The sequence below is a fragment of the Pelecanus crispus genome, chromosome 1 (assembly GCF_030463565.1).
Source record: "Pelecanus crispus isolate bPelCri1 chromosome 1, bPelCri1.pri, whole genome shotgun sequence".
Lineage (NCBI taxonomy): Eukaryota > Metazoa > Chordata > Aves > Pelecaniformes > Pelecanidae > Pelecanus > Pelecanus crispus.
The window spans coordinates 223,895,544-223,917,631 of NC_134643.1; the positions used below are offsets into that span (position 1 = coordinate 223,895,544).

Below are 22,088 nucleotides of genomic sequence, written 5' to 3' on the forward strand. Positions count from 1 at the left end.
TCTATAGGTTGTGTTTACTGCTGCAAACAAAACAGAGTCAGTCTTCACTGCCTGGTTTCAAAATATATTGCAAAGCATTTTAAAATGTTTATATAAGTGTGCATTTAAGCGCTATGGTACGTTTAAGTGACACTGGTTGGACACTTACCTGTGCGGTGCAGTGGCTTGTGTGGTGCACGTCCACGTGTCTGTGCAGGGTTTTGGCACCTCATAGACTTGCACCTTGAGAACTGTTGTGTAATTTGGGCTGACTCAGCTGTATCTACATGCACTCAACAAATACTTATACAGGAAGGCAAATGTAATCTACTTTTCTTGCAGTTGCTGGTAATACACTGCCTGGCTTCCTGAAGAACTCGGCACAGCTCTGCCCACCTGTGAAACAATGTCATTTCTCCTCCTGTGTCCTAACAGCTTGTTGTGGGTGCTGTCAAGGCACATTAGATTGCATCAGTTCAACACCGGAAATTCATTCAAGACATTTTTCCAGGCTCTCTGGTGGCTGCTGTTGGGAATAATCCTACTTTGCTCTCCAGCACATTGTTCTGTTTTTAAAATTGGACTGCTCGGACCCTGGAACTGTGACCCCTTCTTTTCCAAAGCCTTTCCCCATGTGGCTGCCAGGTTAGCAGTGGGACGATTAAGCAAAGATCCTTCACTAGATCTTGGCCACAGGCTGGATTATGTGGTCCTGCAAGAGGAATGTGAGACATCAAGAGCTCTGGTTAGATTCATTGACTTTCGAAAGCTTTCCTCAGCTTTCATAGGCCCTCTAAACCCTGGCTTCTGTGAGGTGGCTACACTTTTAGGGGAAAACTGGAATAAAGCCATCTTCTCCTGGATGTGCATCAATTATAAACTGGATTCCACCATCCACCACCCTACATTTGCAAGGACCTTGCCCTCTCCAACCCGAGTTTTGTTTACAATAATGAAATATTTTAACTGGGCTCATGTTGGCATCATTTCTTCCAATGAGGATATTTGGATGGACACAGCCAACAAGTTAGCGAGTGCACTCAGGAACCAGGGGCTTCCTGTAGGCATTGTCACATCCATGCATAAAGGAAAAAAAGGCATTGAAGACACCTGGAATGAGATTAAAGAAGTTGATGGCATTAGAAGTAAGTGCTTTGAGTCTCATTCCTTTATTTTTTTTTATTTTCTCCAGGGTAGGACTGCATTGTTATCCAATGGACATAGGTTAGAGAATGAAATTTTGAAGTTGTTTAAGTCCAGCAGAATTTTATCTCTGACCTTAATGGAGCCAGGTATTCATGTAAAAGAATGCTGGGCATTCTGTGAGTGATGGAGGTAGGGCAAAACAGTCTTCTACAACATGAAAGATTGGGTCCAGCTTGTCTGAAGAGATAATATTTAGGAGACAGGTGTCTGTCCAGTGTGAAGAGGGGTTTATAGGAAGGTTTTATATTTATGGTCTTTTGGATTATGGATTATCAGAAATCTCATGCTTTGATGCTGTGTCCTTGCTATCTATATTCAGTGAAGGTATCAGAAGTGAAATCCAGTTTTATGCAGCACATGCTAAAGCGGTGAAAGGGCCCTTGTTGATGTACAGCACATGTAGTAAAGAATGATCTGTTTTCTTTTGAGAAAATATGGGAAAAAAGTAATATTTTTCTAGTTCAGAGCCTTGTTAGGAAGTCTGTGATGGAGCTCTGATCCTGGATGTACACCTCTGCTAAGACTTTGACTTTTATGCTAAAGACTAACAAGTGTAGCAAGGTGCTGTCCAACCTCGAGCTATATCAGTGCTCAAATCTATGCTTGAGACCAAATCCACCTTGAGTGGGTTCATCTCATCAACATCACAGCTCTCCATGTGAGTTAGAGATGATGGGCTCCTTTCATAACCAATGGAGAGAACTAGTCCCTCTTCAAACATGATTCATCTGACCATCTTAAGCTCTTTGCTATAGTATGGGATGAATCACGGCCTAGAAGCACCCATTTCTTTCCTGTAATTCAGCAATCTGAATATGCTCTTGTTCACTTCAGCTCCTACTTTGCCAAGGATACTTTTTCTCCTGTGGAGAGACCATGGCTGCTCTAGCGATCCAACTCCCTCCTCGTTTAGTAGCTGACAGATCTCCTTCACAATTTTCCTTCCCATCATTGCCCTACTTTGCTCCTCTCACTGACTGGGTTTTAAAATGCTGTCTTCAATGAAAAATGAGGAGTGCTTCCTTTGATGAAGGGCCAGTGAGCACTGTGGAAAGCCTTGTTAAACAGATACACCTGTATTTCAGGTCTCCCCACCAGACATGTGGACATTAGCCCCATGGCATTTTGCAGGCAAAGACACAGACTCTGGGACAGCCAGGCATGGACCAGGTGTTGCAACACAACACAGTGCCCAGCCTAAAATCTGTACATATGGTGACAGGTTGAACGGGTGGAGCTTGGGCACTACTAATGACAGTGTGGTGTCTGTCAGCTCAGGGCACAAAATGGGTAAAGCTCATGTCTCTCAGTCAATGACAACAATGACCATGACTACCCATCATGTTAGCCTGTGCCTCACTTTTGTCAAAATTTCTCTCCACTCTTCCTTTGTATGGCTCCAGAAATGGGTAATGCTCGCAGTTTCCTTTGCTAGAGGTTGAACAAAATTAGTGTAGCTCCCAGCTTCCTCAGCACATAACATTGGTGGGGGACCGTTAGAGTCTGACCTGATACGGCAGTTCAGGCAGCTCTTTTACTGGGGGGGGAGGGAGCTATTTTATATTGAAAGCCTCAAATGGATTAACACCACTGTCTGCGATCCTTGTGTTTCAGTTATACTCCTGTGCATGCATTCTGTGTTCATTGGAGGGGAGGAACAGGCCACCTTACTCACAAAAGCTCTGGAAATGGGACTAGCAGATGGAAGATACGTCTTTGTTCCATATGACACTTTACTGTACAGTCTTCCTTACCAAAACAACACATTCAACATCTTTGATAATGACAGCAAGCTCCAGGAAGCATATGATGCTGTGCTGACTATCACACTGGAGTCTGGAGAAAGGACTTTCTATGATGCATTCAGGGAAGCTAAAGAAGGTGGTGAAATAACCATGGATTTGGAAGCCACCCAGGTAAATATTCTTTCTCTCAGGCTTTTCTGGGACCTGGTAATGGGAGACATGAGACAAGCAATAGTTGTAGAGAAAGTACAGGTGAGAGACAACCCAGACTGCGTGTTTTTATTTTGAGAAAAATATGGTGAAAGTTGGATGTGGTCTGCATTTGTTTGGAAAGGATATTTCTCCTGAATGCCTAGCTATCAGGTGTCTCAGTTCTTGAGTTTACAGCCTAGCCAGTGGGACATCTTTTGCCACAGATCTCAAACCAGACGTTGGCAACAGTATATCCTCACCTCAACTTCTCCTGTATTTTTAGGTTTCTCCACTATTTGGAACAATCTATGATGCCATTTACTTCATGGCAATGGCTGTAGACAGTGCTTGGAGGAAAGGAGTCAGAATCTCAGGAGCTAACATAGCTGAGCACACCAAAAACTTCAGTTTCCCTGGATTTAGTCACCGGGTAGAGACAGACAACTATGGTAAGGGGCTGAGCAACTATGTGATACTGGACACAGATGGTCATGGGAACCAGCTCTTCCCAACCCACTTGCTGGATATGTCTTCAGAGTCTGTGAAGTCCCTAGGCCGGGCCATCCACTTTCCCAGTGCAGCTCCACCCAAGCCAGACTCCAGCTGTTGGTTTGATCCAGATGTGCTCTGCACTGGAGGTAAGAAAGACAAAACCCCAGGGTCAAATGGCATTGGGTCCATGCTTCTTATTTATTTCATCTCTTCTCTTACTCCAGGGAAGAGCACCCCAAAGAGAAAAACCTAAACTCAAGAAATTCATATAAATATGACCAGTCATCATGTTGTTTGTAATGGGAGTCCTATACAGAGATCCCACTGTTGATCCACAAGACTCTCTTATTGCTTGTTAGGTCAGTAAGGTTGTTGCCACTGCTTTGTGCTGGAAAGAGTTTTCCAGGTCTAACAGTCAACATCTGCCTATTGTGATAGCAATCAATATGTGCCAGAGGCTCCAGCCAGCACCGTGTTCCTGTCCTTCTGAGGGACAGGGCACTAAGAGGATTTGCGTTGAAGACAGCCTAAGAGACCTGCACAACAGCAGATGCTCTCACCATCTCTCCTGGTTAACCCCAGATTCTTTACCCAGTTAGCTATGCAGCTTTAAGGATCATCAGAGCTCACCTCATCAAGAAAAGATAATAATCATTACTCAAAATAATTTGAGTTACTGTAGACAACAGAGGTGGTAACTGAAGCCTTAGGGACAGAGATATCTGTGCTGCTTCCTGGGTTTGCAAGACTGGGCACTGGTTTTACATATTAGTTTGAGGCAACTGTGGTACAGTCTTAAAGTCCACAGGGAAACCAAAATCTCAGGGTAGGATACTTAACCTCCAATTGACATATTTACTTATAATACTAAGTGTTTACTCCTACTGCTCCAGGGTATGACTTAAACAGACAAAATTAACCACATTACAGAATATTTCATTCAGCAGCTGAGAAAAACATTCCCCTTGGCTCAGCCATAGCTGGTTTAAATCAGTGTCACTCCATGGAAATTGGACATATACTGATCTTACAGCAGCTGGCGAGCTATAGAAGAGAAAAATATAATGCTACCAATATATCTAATTTTGCACCGCTACTAGGAATGGCATAGCAATTTAGCATCTCATTGCAGTCTATAGAAAAATCCCACTGATTTTGAGAGAGATCAGATTTTACGTTCACACCACTACAAAAGCATACAGCTCTAGGCATTTGCCAGTGAAGCGGTAATTTATTATTATTACTAATGTTTCAGAGACTGAATTTTATGACTAGAATTAAATCCAGGCCTCAGTCTGGCTTTTGTATGCAGTTAGGGTTGGGGTGGAGGGTTTGGATGTGAAGCTACCAGGTTGCTGTGGTTCCTGACCCCAGGTCCACCAGGAGCGGGGCTGAGCAGGTGCTCCCAGTACACGTGCACACACACACACACACAGAGTGCAGACACAGCCAGTCCCTAACAGATGAACACATACAGAAGAGCAATGCATCTACAGGCACCATTACCCACAACCAGCATTGCCAAAACCTGGACACCACGAATGGCCTGATCCTGTTCTTGTGCACCAGCTAATCAGGCTCCAAGCTTGCTAGCACATGTCACAACCCCAGCCCCAGCACACACACAAATGCATCCTCTGGTAGGTGATCCAGACCTGTAATTCCCCCAGAGATAGCTCTCAAACCCTCTGGTCTCTGCAGGATCCCGTCTCCAGGCTTGTGGTCTCTCATGGGTTGCAGGCTCCAGGACCTCTTATCTTACTTGTTGGTTAGGCTGACTTGAAGTCTGCAAATGTCACACACAGGCAAAATAAAGAGCACCCTCCTCCAGGAAAAGAAATCAGGAACAGGGATTAAGAAGAAGGTAGGACAGATTGTGATGATCAGGTACAGGGTTTGGCTGGAAAAATGCACAACATGTTTACGTGTGACCACGTGTGACCACTAGCACATGCTTCAGCCTCCCCAACTTCCCTCCATCCCTCCTTTTCCCCATTTTTTTCTTCCTATAAGAAGTTTCATATACTCCCATAATCCCCTTAAAGCTTCTCGTAATGAGTTTAACACAATCCCACAAGTCCCCTCGAGTATGCCATAAGTTTGCTCTTTCCCATGAGCCCATGATAACCTTGCTTTCATTTCTGATTAGTTATAAAGTTCTGGTTGAGCTTCCTCAAGGCTTTGCATCATTCCTGCAATGGCTGATCCAACAGTGACATGAGTGCTCTGGTCTTTGGTATTGCTTTCGCTATCTCCTATTCCTTAGGGTTTGTTTATCTAGGTGTTTATTTTTTACTTCTCTTGCCCTTTTACTGTCCCTTGTTCACCCCAGTGAATTTTGTGTTCCAACCAGCTCTTGCTCTCAGCTTATCAGCTGCTGCTTCAGTGAATGAAATGGGATTTGGATGTTTTCCAGCTGTGAAAGAGTCCTCATGTCATGATGTGTAACTGTGCCCCTACTTCAAGCAAAGGGCATGATTAGGGAGAGACCCTTTGCTATTCCTTGGTTTTCTGCACTGCCTTTCAAATACCACATTGAAAATACACTCCAAGAGTCCTCTTGACCATATGGTCAAGCACTTTTGGGTTATAAAATGCAATGGTAATAAGCAAAAGAATTTTCCGGAGGCTCTTTCTCAAAGGAGATTTGTTCAGACAGCAGAGTGTCTGGGGGATACCTGAGGAAGTTTAGGAGAGAGACAGTAAAAAAACCCTGGCTGAATACAGAAGAGAGCATTACAAACTCCACATTATTCCTACCACATTGTGGTCTGGGTTAGAGATTCTCTCTGAAAATGTTAGAAGGCCATGCAGAGATGTGAGATGGGATGTTCATACCCCTACACTTCATCGCTGGTTTGTCCAGAAGGCATTTGCTTCTTTGCCCAGCAAGAAAACCAACCCATTCCCCTGTGACTGGACTATTCAAAGCTCATTCTGTCTTTAATAACAAGTTTCCTAGCAGGCAACCACAGCTCCAGAGCACTAGGTCTCCTGCAAGTCTGCCTCTAAGCTGATCCAGTCCCTCCTTTCCCATGGATTTAGCACTGTGCAAGACCTTTATGGGATGTGTTCTGGCTTCACACTCACATCAGTCTTTCTGGAGGGGGGCACATCTTCAGCAGTTCCCTTGCTTCCTGGGTATGAACATGGGTCGCTGTCACCTGCTCTTACGGGGACCGCAACACTGACTTTGTCTATGCATGAAGAACAAACCCTGGCCTCCAAGCAAGCTTGGTGTGGTCTTGCTCATTTCTGTATTCAAGGTGAGCATCTTCTGGAGAAATCTGGCTGTGTCTCCATTGCACTTTGGTGGAGTGAAACTTTGGTCTACATCCATACTGTCTGTGAGGTGGAGAAATGGGTGTGAAGTCTCCGCTCTATTGTGCCTGGATTTCTTCTCAGATGGAGGTGTACAGGGCTAGATCCAGGTTAGAGCATGAAAGCAGAGTGACTTCTTACATAGAATCATGGAATCATACAATCACAGAACGGTTTAGGTTGGAAGGAACCTTCACAGATCATCCAGTCCAACCCCCCTGCCATGGGCAGGGACATCTTTCACTAGATCAGGTTGCTCAAAGTCCCATCCAACCTGACCTTGAACACTTCCAGGGATGGGGCATCTACAACTTCTCTGGGCAACCTGTTCCAGTGAATGTATGAGGACAATCAGGGACTGGGGCCCTGGGCTGAAGCAGAAAGTAAGTCCAAACCTGGCAGGAAAATTTCAGCTGAAATGCTCTGTCTGTTCCTGAAAAGAAGGTTAATTTTCAAAAATTTCTGCAGCTTTCACCAGGAAGCTCTAGGTCTCATGAACCTTTTATCCACCCAAATTTCTCAATGCTTGTTTATGTTTAAGGATATCTGAACACAGACAGAATAAAATAGAAATAAACAGAAGACAGAGGAGACAGAGACGGCAAAAGCTTTCCACTGGAACTGAGCTCATCCACCCATGTTAGCTTTCCTTAGCTCTCTTGCAAAACCACTCACAAGCAAAGTATGTGTTTCCAGTACTTTCTGTTGATGGGCCCATTGAGGAAGACATCAGCTTTCTCCTTCTCTTCTGCTCTTTTCAGTGTTAGAAATCTGTAGCAGGGAATGAAAAATCCCAGATGGGCTGGTGACTCACACTGGCCGTCAGTTTGGTACCACATGATAAAGATTTTTTAGCGTTTCAGTTCCTGAAGAGGGTCAAATGTTCAAAAGTTACGAACTTTTCAGAAGCTGCCTCTAAAATGTAACAGTTGCCTGTCAGTCCAGTCTTTATTTACTTGAAGAAAAACTATTTTTCCACTGATCCAGAGCTCTAGGTCTGGTATAGAAAAAAAGTGCATGGAAATAAATAATTAAAGTAGTTGCAGTCTCATGTAAATAAAGTCAGTAAGTATTTGTGTATTCACAAATTAACATTGCATTAAAACTCTTGCCTAACATTCTTCTGGCTGAATATTTGACTCTCTAGGTCTGAATGTTGATATTCTAATGGTCTGAATACTGATATTTTCAATATTATTGCCTAAATCAAAGGGATTTTCTAATTCACTGATTCTTTTCCCCTCTTTGCACAGGGATTGAGCCTACAGTCATGATTTTGGGAATCATGCTGATATTTGCCCTGGTGCTTTGTGCTGTGGGCCTGGCTTCTCTCATCAGGTAAGAATTGCAGTACTTGTTTGATTTGGTGCCACTTTTAGCTTCTGTGGAAGACCTGCACTTCAGCCAGCAGTTTAGACCACGTGAACACATAGCAGGTTTGATTGTAGTCTTTGCTCTCCAGCCACATATCTCTTCACTTTATTAAGTGATAGTGGCCTAAGCACTGCAGGCATTGGTTCTGCAGTCTCAGGAGCAGCCATTTTACCCTTAATCCAGTCCAGGTTTGGAAGAACATTGCAGTCTGTTGCTGGAAGGATTAGCTGGGTGATGGCTCTGAAGCATTAGGAAAGTAACTATCACTTTGGAGGTGCAAAGTATGCCACAGAAACCAAAGGCAGGAATCTGCTTTGAGAACATCGGGGTGGAGACCGAGTGGACTGCTGCGTTAAATGTCTCTTTCTTACTCCAGATCATTCTTGCCTGGATTTCTCTCCCTAATGTAATCATGTTTCCTATGAAACACCTAGGCTGACCCTCTTTACTTTCTCCATGTACTAAAGAGAAAGAGAGAGAGAATACCTCTGGAGGTGGTTCGGAGTGATTAATTAGGATGCCTCTTTATTACCAAGCTGATTCACTCCCTGTTTTGAAGTGGAGTCCAGCTCCCTGGTCGTTCACATTGCATATGTATTGGTCTGGGCATAGGATCTTTGGACCAAATGAAGTACTCTGATGGGGAGGGGACACTTTCCAACAATTGCATAGGTCATGCTTGTGTTCCCAACTCTATGTCCAAGGTGGACATGAACCAGCATGGACTGGTTGGTCCAGGAGCTATGGGTTGCTCTTTGGCAAGGACACTATGGCCATAACCTAAGGTAATCTTCTGCTCCAAACTAGCCCCTGGAGTAATATATCTCTCATTGATGACTACATGGTACGTGGCTGAAATTCGAGTGAAATTAAACTGAAATTAGAGGCCATATTTACTCAGCAGCAATGAGTTCAGCAGAGCAGGGTTCCTGGATTGTCCCATCTAGCTTTGCCTCTCAAATCATCCCAAAACATGTTTTGTCTCCACTCCTGAATCATCCCTCCAAAGCCAGATGATATAAGGCCACCCAGCAAGCAACACCCCGAACAGCTTCCCCACTTATAACACACAGCTGCTTCTGATATAATTGCAGGCACGGAGGACGTTGCCTCCATCCACCCGCATTTAAAACCCTGCTCTATTCCTTGGCCACCAGCCTCTACAATTACGTAAATAAAAGACAATCTTTCTGCCTACTCTACTTGTAAGCTGTTCCACAAGTACCAGACTGTGCTTGGGAAGGCTCAGTCATGAGTAAAGATGTATGGCCATCTGCAAGGGAAGGAAAAAAGGTCTAGCATGACTCAGATGATGATTTATGTTAGGGAAGGGCATGTCTGGAACTAAATTTAAACCACAGCATGGTCTGAGTTCAAACGTGGGAGCTCAGGTCCTAGCTCTGCCAGGGATCTGCTGCATGACCTTAAATGAGTTACTCCACTCTCTGTGCTTTGCTTTCGGGAGAGGGGTGCTTTTCTCTGTGCTTGGAGAGAGGATGTGATTGAACAAGCAAGGTTTTCAGGTGGACAGGTGAAAGGTACAAAAGTGATGAGTTTTTTGCCTGTAGATGAGTTGGGTGACTTGGGACAAAGTAGTCCCGGAACAATTATGAACTAGGTGATGCCTGTGGTTATGTGGCCAAGGCTCCCTCTGAACTCCAGAAAGCTGCCTGTGCTCTTCTAAAGTGCCCAGAGTCGTACAGGCAGTGGAAAAGTGAATTGTGGTGATGTATGGATATTTTGTGAAATGGATTCCTTCTACAGTATCATAGAACCATACAATCATAGAATGCTTTGGGTTGGAAGGGACCTTTAGAGCTCACCCAGCCCAACCCCTGCAGCGAGCAGGGACAGCTTTAACCAGAGCAGGGTGCTCAGAGCCCCGTCCAACCTGGCCTGGGATGTTGCCAGGGATGGGGCATCGACCACCTCTATGGGCAACCTGTGCCAGTGCTTCACCACCCTCACTGTAAAAAACTTCTTTCTAATGTCTAGTCTAAATCTATTCTTCTTTAGTTTAAATCCATTATTCCTTCTCCTGTCACAACAGGCCTTGCTAAAAAGATTGTCCCCATCTTTCCTATAGGCCCCCTTTCAGCACTGCAAGGCCGCACTAAGGTCTCCCCGCAGCCTTCTCCTCTCCAGGCTGAACAACCCCAACTCCCCCAGCCTGGCCTCGGAGCAGAGGGGCTCCAGCCCTCGGATCATTTTGGTGGCCTCCTCTGGACCCACTCCAACAGCTCCGTGTCCTCCTTGTGCTGAGGGCCCCAGAGCTGGGCGCAGGGCTGCAGGTGGGGTCTGCCCAGAGCGGAGCAGAGGGGCAGAATCCCCTCCCTCAACCTGCTGGCCACGCTGCTGGGGATGCAGCCCAGGATGGGGTTGGCTTTCTGGGCTGCCAGCGCACATTGCTGGCTCATGTCCAGCTTTTCATCCCCCAGTACCCCCAAGTCCTTCTCCGCAGTGCTGCTCTCAATCTCTTCATCCCCCAACCTGTACTGATACCGGAGGTTGCCCCATCCCAGGTGCAGGACCTTGCACTTGGCCTTGTTGAACCTCATGAGGTTCACACAGGCCCACCTCTCCAGCTTGTCCAGGTCCCTCTGGATGACATCTCGTCCTCCTGGTGTGTCAACGGCACCACTCAGCTTGGTGTCGTCTGCAAACTTGCTGAGGGTGCACTCGATCCCACTGTCTATGTCATTGATGAAGATAAAACATTTAGCAAAAGGCATCCTACTTCCCACCTCGTCAGGAAAAGTTTTAGGTGTGTGCAGATCAGACATCTGCTGTAGTGTAAACAAAGTTCCTTAAACAAAAAAAGTGACATTGAGGGCAATGGGGGAGCTTTCCTTTCCCTTCTCTGTTCCTGCCTGATGAGGTTTTGACTGTCTAATAGATATAGTGTGCTTTGTGCTCAGTGTTAGACCTTGATGTCCATTGAAATAGTGGGTTCAGAATGATGGGGTGTGACTTCTGCCTCTTCCCTGAGTCCCTAAAATGGCCATGCATTGGTATTAGTATCAGAAGAATCCCAGCTAAAAACTAACAATGAAATTCTGAAATGTTTCATATTGATTTGCATGAAGTGGATGTAAGCTTGTTTGAACGATGCCATGAACTCGTAGTCCATGACAGTGCACCATTTCTTGTTGTGGTCTTTTCTGCCTTGCAAATTCACGAGAAGCTGGGCAAGTAGTAGGATGCAGTCAAGCAACAGATAGTGTCTTTGCTGGTCTGATGACTATACTGAATTTTCTCTCTCGCCTGTGGCAATTCTGCAAATCTAGTAGGCTATCAAGGAGTGCAGAGAGTCATCCCTTGGAAAATGGGCAACAGCATCCTGTGGAGATGCCAGAAGCACATTTGTCCTGTTACACAGTGCGTGATAGACATCCCATCTGGCTCAGGCCCTGGAAGAAGTAGATCTGAATCAGCACAGTCTTCTTCTTGATCTAATTACTCCTGACCAAAAGAAACAGCACTAGTTCAGCAATACTGCTTCCAAGAACTCCACGCTGCATTGCACTACACCACGCATGCCAAACTGTTCATCCCCTGTAGCTTTTCCCTCTGTGTGAGCTTGCAGTCATTACAAGGGGGTATCTTGCTGTGTGCTTCATGCTGCACCATGCTACAATACAGAGATTCAGCCAGCACATTTTGACAGTAATATGTGTCCAGGCAGCTTTTACAAATCACCCGTGGTTCAGTTTCAGTCCCTAAAAGGGGTGGTGTGCCTGAGAGCTGTTTGCTCACCAGCCATATTGGCTGGTCTAATAAAACCTATTATTCTCTCCTAATGGAGAATGATTCAGGATATGAAAAATAAACTCAAGCAAAACAAAGTATGCATTACATCCACATCCGATTCATATTTGTAACCAGATTGACTCAAGATGTGTATTTGTCAGGAGACCCTTTGAGATTATAGCTTTTGTAGTCTATGAATCGGATAACCCTTAACTCAGGGGATTTCAGTCCAAGTCAGGGCATCATGATTTGCCTACTCCTTCCACCCCTGTCCACCCCCACTGCCACACCACATGCTGCACTTTCCTAATACTGCAGGGAAGCCAGATGTGGGGGACTCAGAGGTGTTGTAAACTGGTTACCTACCTAAAAATTATAACCGTGACTCTCCAAATCTTGCAGGCACAGTATCTTGAACAGCCAGCTATTCAGGGGACCTAACAAGATAATACTGACCTTGGATGACCTTGTCTTCATCAACCCAGAGCTACATAAAAAGGTAAGTTCTTCCACTCATGAAAGTAATCTGGGGGACAGGTTTGCTGTGTGGTGTTTTCATACCCATGAAGCTCTGGGAAGGTCAATCACTTCTCCATGTCTTGTTTTCCCCTGCATATCAGAAAATTTCCCCTATGATGAGTGTTTTTGAGTGTCAGATTAGATGCACATGCAGTGTCAGAGCTGTTACAATGATGTAAAATAGTACCCTTGGTTGTGTTTATTCTAACAGCCAGGGCTTAATCTTTGAGGTTGGATCACGTAGCATAGTTCATGTCCATATAGCTAAACCATCTTACCCTCTAAAATAAAGTGTCTGCATCTCCAAACTACCTACTGGGAACAGTTCCTGGCCTGTGCTGGCACCTGTCCCGAGCTGGGGATCTCCTGGGGGAGTGTTATTTGGCATAGGCCAGAGCCATGACCAGGACCATGCCAACAATATGGACTGCTGTGGAGCAATCCCTTTGCCTAGGTCACTGGCACAGGTAGAGGCTTCTTGCCTGTGCCAGAGGAGACACTTCCCTGTGCCTTGCTCAGAGCGATACCTGCCTCATCTAGTGTCTTCCCCAGCCACAACATTTCCATCACCTAAAGTGCTGCTGTAGTGTTTCAAGGTACTAAACAGGGTCAACCTTATGAGTGTGTTAGAGGTATTCAGAGAGGTGAGATGGGAAGTTTGGGAGATTTGGGAGGTTACTAGCATAGGTGAAACGTATGGCCCAAGGCAGAGCTGGAGTGGAGGTGTACATCCAAAAGGTGGTAACTGTCTTGCACCTGCTTTCCTTGCCTTCCAGAGGCTGACATTGGACAGTCTGACTGATGCAAACAGCGTAACAGCCGATGGCAGAAGCCTGAAATCTGCAACCCGCTCCTTTTCCTTGAAAAGCACAGCTGCCACCCATGAAACCTCCAATGTGGCTTTATATGAGGTAGGTAGGGACCTTGTGCAGCCTACTCCCATCACTTTGGTTCACTGAGCTGATCAAGTGGAGAAAGTCTTGGGTGCAGTACAGTAGATCCCAGGATGTGAATACTGCTGATGGACCCTGAGGGTAAAAATAAGTTAATCCCAAGCAGGGACTTACCACTGTTTAAAGTGTCTCTACCCCAGCCCTCACCCTGACACTTGGAGGCATGTGGGGTGGTGGTATTCGACATCCCTATGTAGTGTTGCTGGGTCTGGTCCCTGTTAGAGATGCCACCACCTAAAGGCACCGTGAAGAACCTTTCTTACAAGACAAGGCCTTTAGGTGGTGACATCTCTAATAAGGACCTTTCTTACAAGACATGATCCACACACACAGAATAAAGGCTATCAAATCGTCCTTTGTTTTAATAGAACCGTATGGGGTTTAAGCAGAGGCAATGGCCAAGAAAACTCACCCCATCCATCAGTTCTTTCCTAAAAACACAGCTTTTTGAAAAAATATCATGGCAATTTTTCCTGAAAAGGACCAAAATAAACTGCATCATTAATGCCAGAGAAAAGCTTTGGACAGAGTTACTTTCTTTTTTAATCAGTTTATCATTGTTTATCAGATACTAATACACCTTCCAGGTATGAAGTCCTGATCCAGGTGAAGGTCCTGCCTCACCCCATTTTTTTTAGGGTTTCCTCTGGATATTTTATTTTGGGTGCAATATAGAAAGAATCTATTGCCAGGAATATTGAAAGTCCCCAATCACTTTCAAAGTCAAGGATCTGGAATTCAGACCTAGGTCCCAGTGTTATCTGTTGCTCAGAGATGTGCTCTGTCATTCACCCACCTGTATTGTGGACAGGGAGACTGGGTGTGGCTGAAAAAATTTGAGACGGGAGCAGTTCACAATCTGCGGCAAAGCTCCACCAGCATCTTGAGGAAGGTAGGAACAGGGGATGGGAATGTGGAGGGAAAGTTGATTGGGGGACCTTTGTATTTTTATTCTCCTTGTCTCCTGTTTAGCCATTGAATCACATGTCATGACTGTCAATGAGTCTTGCCTGGTGACATCTGGTGGAATGGACCATGCATGGTTGCATCTGACAAACTTACGAATGACCCATGTGTCAGAGTTGGCAGCTTGCAAAACCCCACCATGGCCCTGACACTTCAAAGCTAGTGCAATGCTGAATGTAGAATGAGTCCTCTAAGTGGCCTTGTCTACAAAGGCAGAGTGGTTTGGAGGAAATTATCCCTGCCTGTGTCAGAGCAGGATGATGCACTGGTAGCTATTTTCATGTGTTATTTGTTGACTGCCTAACTGTGGCACAGACACAGTTGTGCATTTCTCTGGGATTTGCTTTGTGTCTCCAGCTAAGACGCCTGCTAGAAGTTTACTTTTAGTCTTCGATTTTATTATTATTACTAAATGACAAGCAAACACGGGTTTTTTTTCCAAATTCAAGGCCATTAGTTGTTGGCAGCTACTGCTAACATAGGAGTGGCATTTTTATGCACATAAATATAACAACTCTACAAGGGCATGTCTCCAAAGGCACCATTGATGGATGACTTTGGATCCTCCAGACATGATATTGCTTTCCAGATCAGACCAGAGCTGGAGCAAGACTCCACATGCTGAACTTAATTTACCCCAACGAAGCCCTTTTGTCCTAGTGAAAGATCCAATCCAGCTTGTCTAAAGAAAAAAACAAATTTCTGTTCAGTTTGCTTTTGCTATCTTGCTTTCTTTGTCTTAATGGATAGACTTAGAAAAGCAAAGCTTTAAAAGAGTGTAGGATAGCTGAAAGGAAGCAGCAAAGAGGTTCTTAGCTTCCCCATCCTGTGTGAAAGACTGTTTGGGAGTACAGGAATGGTAAGGACATATAATATAAAGAAGCTGCTGAGCAGATGTCTGGCTGACTTGGTCTCTTGTGATTCACTGTCTTGTTTCAGATGAAAGATCTGCGTCATGAAAATGTGAATCTGTTCCTGGGCTTTTTCTCTGACTGTGGCATCTTTGCCATAGTGACAGAGTACTGCTCCCGAGGAAGCCTGGAGGACTTGCTGAGAAATGAAGATATGAAACTGGATTGGATGTTCAAGTCCTCTCTCGTGATGGATCTAATTAAAGTAAATCCATTGCTCCTGCTGAGGCGTGACCTGCATGTGACTTTTATAATGAAATAGCTATCTCATCCAGGACTTTGGGATTTTTATAGTAATGCAGGGAAAACCAATGTGAATGCAATTATACTGGTATACAGGCTCTTTAATGGAGACCTCTTATTCCTGTTTTGTTACCATCTGAGAGAAGCACTATTCGGGGTAATAGGACTATATCTAATAGGATGAGAGGTTAAAACTTCACATCAGGCTAGAAATTATCACCTAGAACAATTAATTTGGTGACAAATTCTTACTTTCCAAAGGCCCTTTCTTGTCATAAAGCAGAAATGCATCCAGCATAGACCCAAACTGTAGACATCCCCTGTCACAGGATGGCTACATGTATGGTCACTTTAGAAGAGTGTTCACGCACTTCCAATCACATCCCATGTATTTTCATCCCCTAATGGTGAACTACCAGTCTGGGACTGATGGCCTACAGAGGGTAGACTGCCAGAACTATTCTTACAGCCAATGATCCACCTTCTGTTCCTCCTTGAGGGAGATGGGTAAGGGCATCCAGCTCTTAATGGCTTCCCTTGACCTAACCATTGGGTACCACTTGTGCCCACCTTCTTAACTTTGTTCAAAAGTACAACTTCTGAGTGCGATGAGTCCTAGGGCTACAGATGGAGGAGTGTTCCTAAAGCTGCCAGTCCTTTCCACTGTTACTTTAGGGTGCAGCTAACTGAATTCTTGTTCCTAATCCATTTCTGAACTTTGCCCACAGTTTCTTGGGTTGATCAAGACTGAATTTGACATAGAGTCAATGCTGTATCTGATGCCATCTAAGGTCACAATTTGACTTTGTGTCTCTGAATGCTGGTGGATAATATAATTCTTAAGGAACAGCCTCAATCTTTTCTGTGTTTCATAGGGAATTAGATATTTGCATCACCGAGATTTTGCCCATGGACGTCTCAAGTCTCGTAACTGTGTTGTGGATGGCCGGTTTGTGCTGAAGATCACTGACTATGGTTATAATGAGCTCTTAGAAGCACAGAAATGCCCATATATTCAGCCACCCCCAGAAGGTAGGTGCCATAAGGAAATATTTTTTTGGAAATATTTGTCCATTGATTTAACAGATGCTTGTCCTAATGCAATTGCAGGCCAGTGGCCACAGAAGGATTTATGTGCTCAATCTCACAACATCTAGTTGCCTGTATACAATGTATTGTTACAGAACAGGATAAGCAAAGTTTTTTCAGACTTCCTGAAATGAAGTGAATAGCAGAGTGTCATGGCAAAGAAAAACAATTTTATTATAAGCAGTGACAGAACTTAAGCATGTTGTAATTGGAAAAGGATTTAAGTGCCCCTGAAATCTGATCAGTCCTGAATTTCTATGACTAGGCCCAACCCTATATTTGAAGTTTTAGGTTAACCCAAATGCAAAGAGTCTTGTTTTGTAAAACTAAGCCATCTGAAACACAAGATGATACAGGTCTCTGAAATAGGTCTTCTACATGCCAGTCACCAAAGGCTGCCCCATGACATTCCCACCACTTAGGCACAGCATCTCATGGGACAAGGTTTGGAGGCTTTGACGGGATTTCTTTCACCTGGCCATTGCCTTGGTGTTGCTCTGGTATCCCAGTTTATTCTTGAAACTTGGTTTCAAGTAGTATGTAGTGTTTTGATCCATCTGTCACAGGATTTGGTTCCTACACATTTCCAGCGTCTCAGGTAGGGCAGTTGCCAGAAGACCTTTTTCTCCCTTACAGAAGTTATATATATTACTGTAGCTGAAATGTTCCTTATTCCCATTACTCGAATGCACAGTTACCAGGGTAACAATATCCTGGTCTAAAGAAGATTCATCTCTTGATGAGGCTGGGTATGAGTTACAACTATGTCTTTCATCACTTGAACAATTGGATTATAAAGACTGATGGTACTTCAAACTGCCACAGACTGCTTTTACAGAAACTATTTTTATCTAAGAAGGAATACAGAATATATCTTTTTAACTGTTGTTTTGTAAAAGAGCAACAACAATAACAAGAAATCCAGGCTTCAGCATCAACATTTTGTCTGAGTGATACTTTCAAACAAAAAAAGGTGTTAACTCTTTTGGTAACGGTGAGAAGACTTCTTACGTAGATGTTCAAGGATGGCGTTCTAGCATGTAAATTGTTGGTATAGCAAAATATTTTTAAAAGGTAGAGTGGAATTTGGAAAATTCAAGTTTTTTGTCAGCATGGAAGTTTAATATTTCTAACACATCACAAGAAATAAAAGACTTGGTCCAGGAAATAATGACATATGTTCCAACCTTTCCTCAAATGACTGAAATGAAATGTTCATTTAAGTACCTAATTTGCAATAGTCTGAGCTCAAGTGTAAGAAACATGATACTCTTGATTTTTTTAGAATTGCTCTGGACAGCTCCTGAGTTACTGAGGGACCCGGACATGTGCAGAAAAGGCACATTCAAAGGGGACATTTACAGCTTTGCAATCATTCTACAAGAAGTGGTTGTTCGGGGTCCACCATACTGCATGTCAGAACTCTCAGCTGAAGGTAGGCAACTATTGCAGTACAATTTTAAGGCGTTACACAGAGTGCTCAAAAAATGTCTGGCCAAGCACCTTGGGTAGAACATTAGTATGGAAATAATGTCCCAATCTCATGACCTTTCTCAGTGACAAAAGGCTGTTTTCAACAAAACATCCATAATAAACATCAAAATGTGTAGTTCTGATCTCAGCCGCGGTATGTGACTCATCACTGCTATCAATGGTGTTGAGGCTCTTGGGTACCCCCCAAGAGGCTTCAGAGCTGGCCAGCAGTCAGACCCCTGCCACACCTCCAGTTCCTTGTCAAAACTTTGACTTTTCATCATGGTGTGGGGTGAAATCTAATGGCAGAATTTCCCACAGCTTGGAAACTCCTTAGTTTCCCACTCATCAGCCCTTTTTTGTATGTCATGTGGGTTGTGGTTTTTGAACTGGACCCCTTGCTAGCATCCTGTTTTGTCCATCTGCCCATCTATTTTTCCTTAATTACTTCCCCATTTAAAGAGGCTCTCTCTTCAGCAGAGATCAAAGTGATACATCATGACCCCGCTGACATATGTAAGGTGGTTTGTATCAGAAATAGCAAATAGGTGAACTTAGGAACAGCTCATGGTGCAACTCTCATTAGTTTAAGCTGTGTTGTCCGTGCATATGTAGAGCAAACACACTGCAACCAAAAAAGAGCTGATTTCTGTGAAAGCCCATTCTCAACAGGTTTTAAGCTGGACAGTCACCAAGTGGGGTATGGCCACTCAGTATCTGCCTGTTCATCACCTGGAAAAATGGGGCCCTGACCTTGCTGCACCCCAAGCTGCTGCAACAATGCAATGACAATGATGATTATGATGTAACCTGCTCTGTAATTCAGAGCTGGACCTATGATGTAGCCTATGATGTAATTAGCAGGTGTCCCCCCACCTAGACCCCATGGGGAGCCTCCAGCAAATGTTGCACATAGTGCACTCCAGTTTCCTGACCTGAAAAAATGATGAACTTCTACTCATTGTATCCTAATCCTCAAGGAGCTTTTGCTCATGGCGTGAACTTTAAAACTGTCTGGGGAAAGCATTTTCCCCTGGCTGCCCTTGGAAATATTTGGGCCAGGCGCTTTGTTTAGTTCATTTGGTGGAGACTGGTGGGATAAGCCAAAGACCTTTAAAGTAAACTGTCAACACTGAAAAGCTTTGGGTACTCACAGTAACAGCTGTAGAAATGCAGGCCTCTTGCCAGAAAAAGGGTGGTTTTCACTCCATTTGACTGCTCTGCACTACACAAAATGAAACCTTCAAATACAATCACTTTGGGTTGTTTTTTTTTTATGCAGGAAGATATAGTTCTACCTTACAAAAACCACATTTCCTCCAGGATATTCTTACTAAGAAATACCTAAATTGAAGCCAGGGTTGGGTTCAGACATCACATTCCCTTGTCCATGCTTCAGCTGTCAATGAAACCTGCAGCTCCACTCCTTCGCTGTAGTGCTGTTTTATGTGAGAAACACATATTCAAGGACTCACTTCTCAGGGTCTGAAAGCCCAGGCCCAGTTCTTTATTAGTCTTATTTCACCTCTGGATAAGGAGTCACTTCCCAGATGTTGTTTTGAACCCAAACTCTCCCCCTTAAAATATTTTCCATTGTCTCCATTCCCATCAACCTCCTACGTACTGGTTCCCAGTTAATGATGAAGCATCACAGGCTGGTATCCTTCCTGTCTGGGCTCAGCCATAATCCTCTGCTCCCTTAGAGGACTGCAGATCCTAACGGAGAGAGTCAGAGGCAATTTAATTAAATACAAGCCTGAAGGCTCACACATCCATCTGTCACAAAACCTTCCCCCATCCAGCCACTTTATTGCTTATAACCTGGTTCTCCAGGGACAAGAAGGCAGATGAATCTCTTAACTTTTAAAACCTCCAAAAGACTCCTGGCAGAGGAAAGCAGAAACCCCCAGCTTCATTTGATACAGCTGTTGGGTGGTGAGGAATAACGGTGATGGCTGAACGAGCAAACAAGGGACAGGTGAAAAGGTCCATGTCCTTTGCCCCCACCAAGACCCTCCATCTCACAATGTGTTTCCCATTCTTTTTTTTGTCACAGAAATTATAAAGAAAGTGAAGAAGCCCCCTCCCCTGTGCCGCCCAAACATAGCCCCTGAGTTGGCCCCCCTGGAGTGCATCCAGGTAATGAAGCAATGCTGGGGTGAAGCCCCTGAACGACGTCCAACCTTCGAGGAGGTATTTCATAAGGTCAGTGAATAGAGCAGCAGGTGCAATCCTTTGTTTGTACTTGGCAAGAAAGTGTGTTTTTTTTCTTTAAGTGAGCCCTTAAATAATGATTGAAGAAGTCCAAGAACTATAGTTTTGCCTTTGTTATTGGGTTATTTTATGATTCGTGGTGTCTGGCTTACACCTTGTCCTGAACTTGGGCTGCCATCGCACCACCATGTGGGGTGTGAAGCAGGCTGGACACGGGCTTGGTGTCTTCGCATTTGCAGAGTACCTGCACGGATGGTCTCATGGAGATCAAAGATCTGTAAATTACGATAGCACCTTCAGATCAATATGGGTTTTGATCTTCTAAAGTATTTAAAAGGGGATTAATTTAAAAGGAAAATTCACCAAAGGCTGTTAAACACAAAGCTACAATGTTTGGCATAAGGGGTCTCTGAACTGCAGATTGGTGGAGGCTGGGAGCACTTCCCAGGGAATTATGACTGTACCTGAGCCCTGTTTGAACAGCTTTCCCAGACATCTGTTACTGGCCAGTCTTATGGACGGGTACTGACAAAATAAAACCCTTGCCTGATCCAGCAGTACAGTTCCTATGTTTTATAAGGTCAAACGAGGTAAACCAATATCCGTAATTTTTACCTTTTGGTTCTATGAAACTGTGAATAATTTTACACCCATTTGACTCCACTGTTGCATCTAAGGCAGCTTCTGAAGCCACAGATTATCCAAATGGCCCAGAGGCTCAGCTTCAGGCTCAAGAAGAGAGAGCACAACTCAATGAGGAGTTGGGGATTGGAGGTGGCAGTACACATACATGCCAGTGGGCAAAGGTGGATTTAAGGCCAGCAGTACATAAGCATGTTGTGAGTGTTGTTAATGCCCTGAAATTTGCACCTCTAAATGCAAAGGGCTGCAAGTTACCATAAAGTTTAGTCATGGGATAAATGAGGGTGAAAATTTGCAGCATGAAAGGACTCCATAACAACTCACATACATGCTGTCATCTCATGGAAGGTGGTGTTTCACTTAACCCTCACTGAAAGTTCACAGGGAAGCAACATGCTCCTGGGCAGCTTCCATAGTTATTGATGCAAATTTGCCTGCTAATTTGGCTTTTTCCTTTATTGTTGAACTCTTGCCACTGACAAAGTCTTTAGCATTGCCCCTTTAAAATAAGTGTTTGCTTTTTGTTCCTTTCCAAACTTAGAGTGCTACAATGGTGTAATGAGATGCAGAAATAACTCTCCCGTTTGATTTTCCAGTTCAAAACCATCAACAAAGGGAAAAAGACCAATATCATTGACTCAATGCTCAGAATGCTTGAGCAGTATTCAAGCAACCTGGAAGATTTAATCAGGGAGCGGACCGAAGAGCTAGAGGTTGAAAAACAGAAGACAGAAAAACTACTGTCACAAATGCTCCCTCCGTAAGTACTTCTACTTTGGATGGTGAAAAAAAAAAAAAACATAGCTAGACTGGACAGAAGAGTTCCCCAGCAGTGAGGAAGATTGCAGAGTTGACCTCCAATTTTGGCAAACACCTTCCAATCAAAGTAGGAAACTTTAATCAGTGCTGTTACAGCCATATAGAACCTTCTATTTGGTGGAAGGTCTTTTGAGCACAGTAGGACAAGAGTGTCTGAGCTCTTGGGCACGTACTACAAAAGGGTTTGTGGCCTGTCATCT

General features: G+C 44.2%; 1 protein-coding gene across 1 annotated transcript in view; it reads left to right on the forward strand.

Annotated features, from left to right (window-relative positions):
* The first annotated feature begins 385 nt into the window (after window positions 1–385).
* Window positions 386–22,088, forward strand: part of GUCY2F (guanylate cyclase 2F, retinal) — a 45,090-nt gene continuing 23,387 nt past the window's right edge. The window contains exons 1-12 of the mRNA XM_075726617.1: window positions 386–1,124; window positions 2,800–3,101; window positions 3,406–3,760; window positions 8,189–8,273; window positions 12,462–12,558; window positions 13,355–13,489; window positions 14,343–14,423; window positions 15,437–15,613; window positions 16,527–16,683; window positions 18,026–18,175; window positions 20,270–20,418; window positions 21,666–21,829. Of these exons, the coding sequence (XP_075582732.1) occupies window positions 386–1,124; window positions 2,800–3,101; window positions 3,406–3,760; window positions 8,189–8,273; window positions 12,462–12,558; window positions 13,355–13,489; window positions 14,343–14,423; window positions 15,437–15,613; window positions 16,527–16,683; window positions 18,026–18,175; window positions 20,270–20,418; window positions 21,666–21,829 (2,591 nt within the window). The remainder of the gene's footprint in view (window positions 1,125–2,799; window positions 3,102–3,405; window positions 3,761–8,188; window positions 8,274–12,461; window positions 12,559–13,354; window positions 13,490–14,342; window positions 14,424–15,436; window positions 15,614–16,526; window positions 16,684–18,025; window positions 18,176–20,269; window positions 20,419–21,665; window positions 21,830–22,088) is intronic.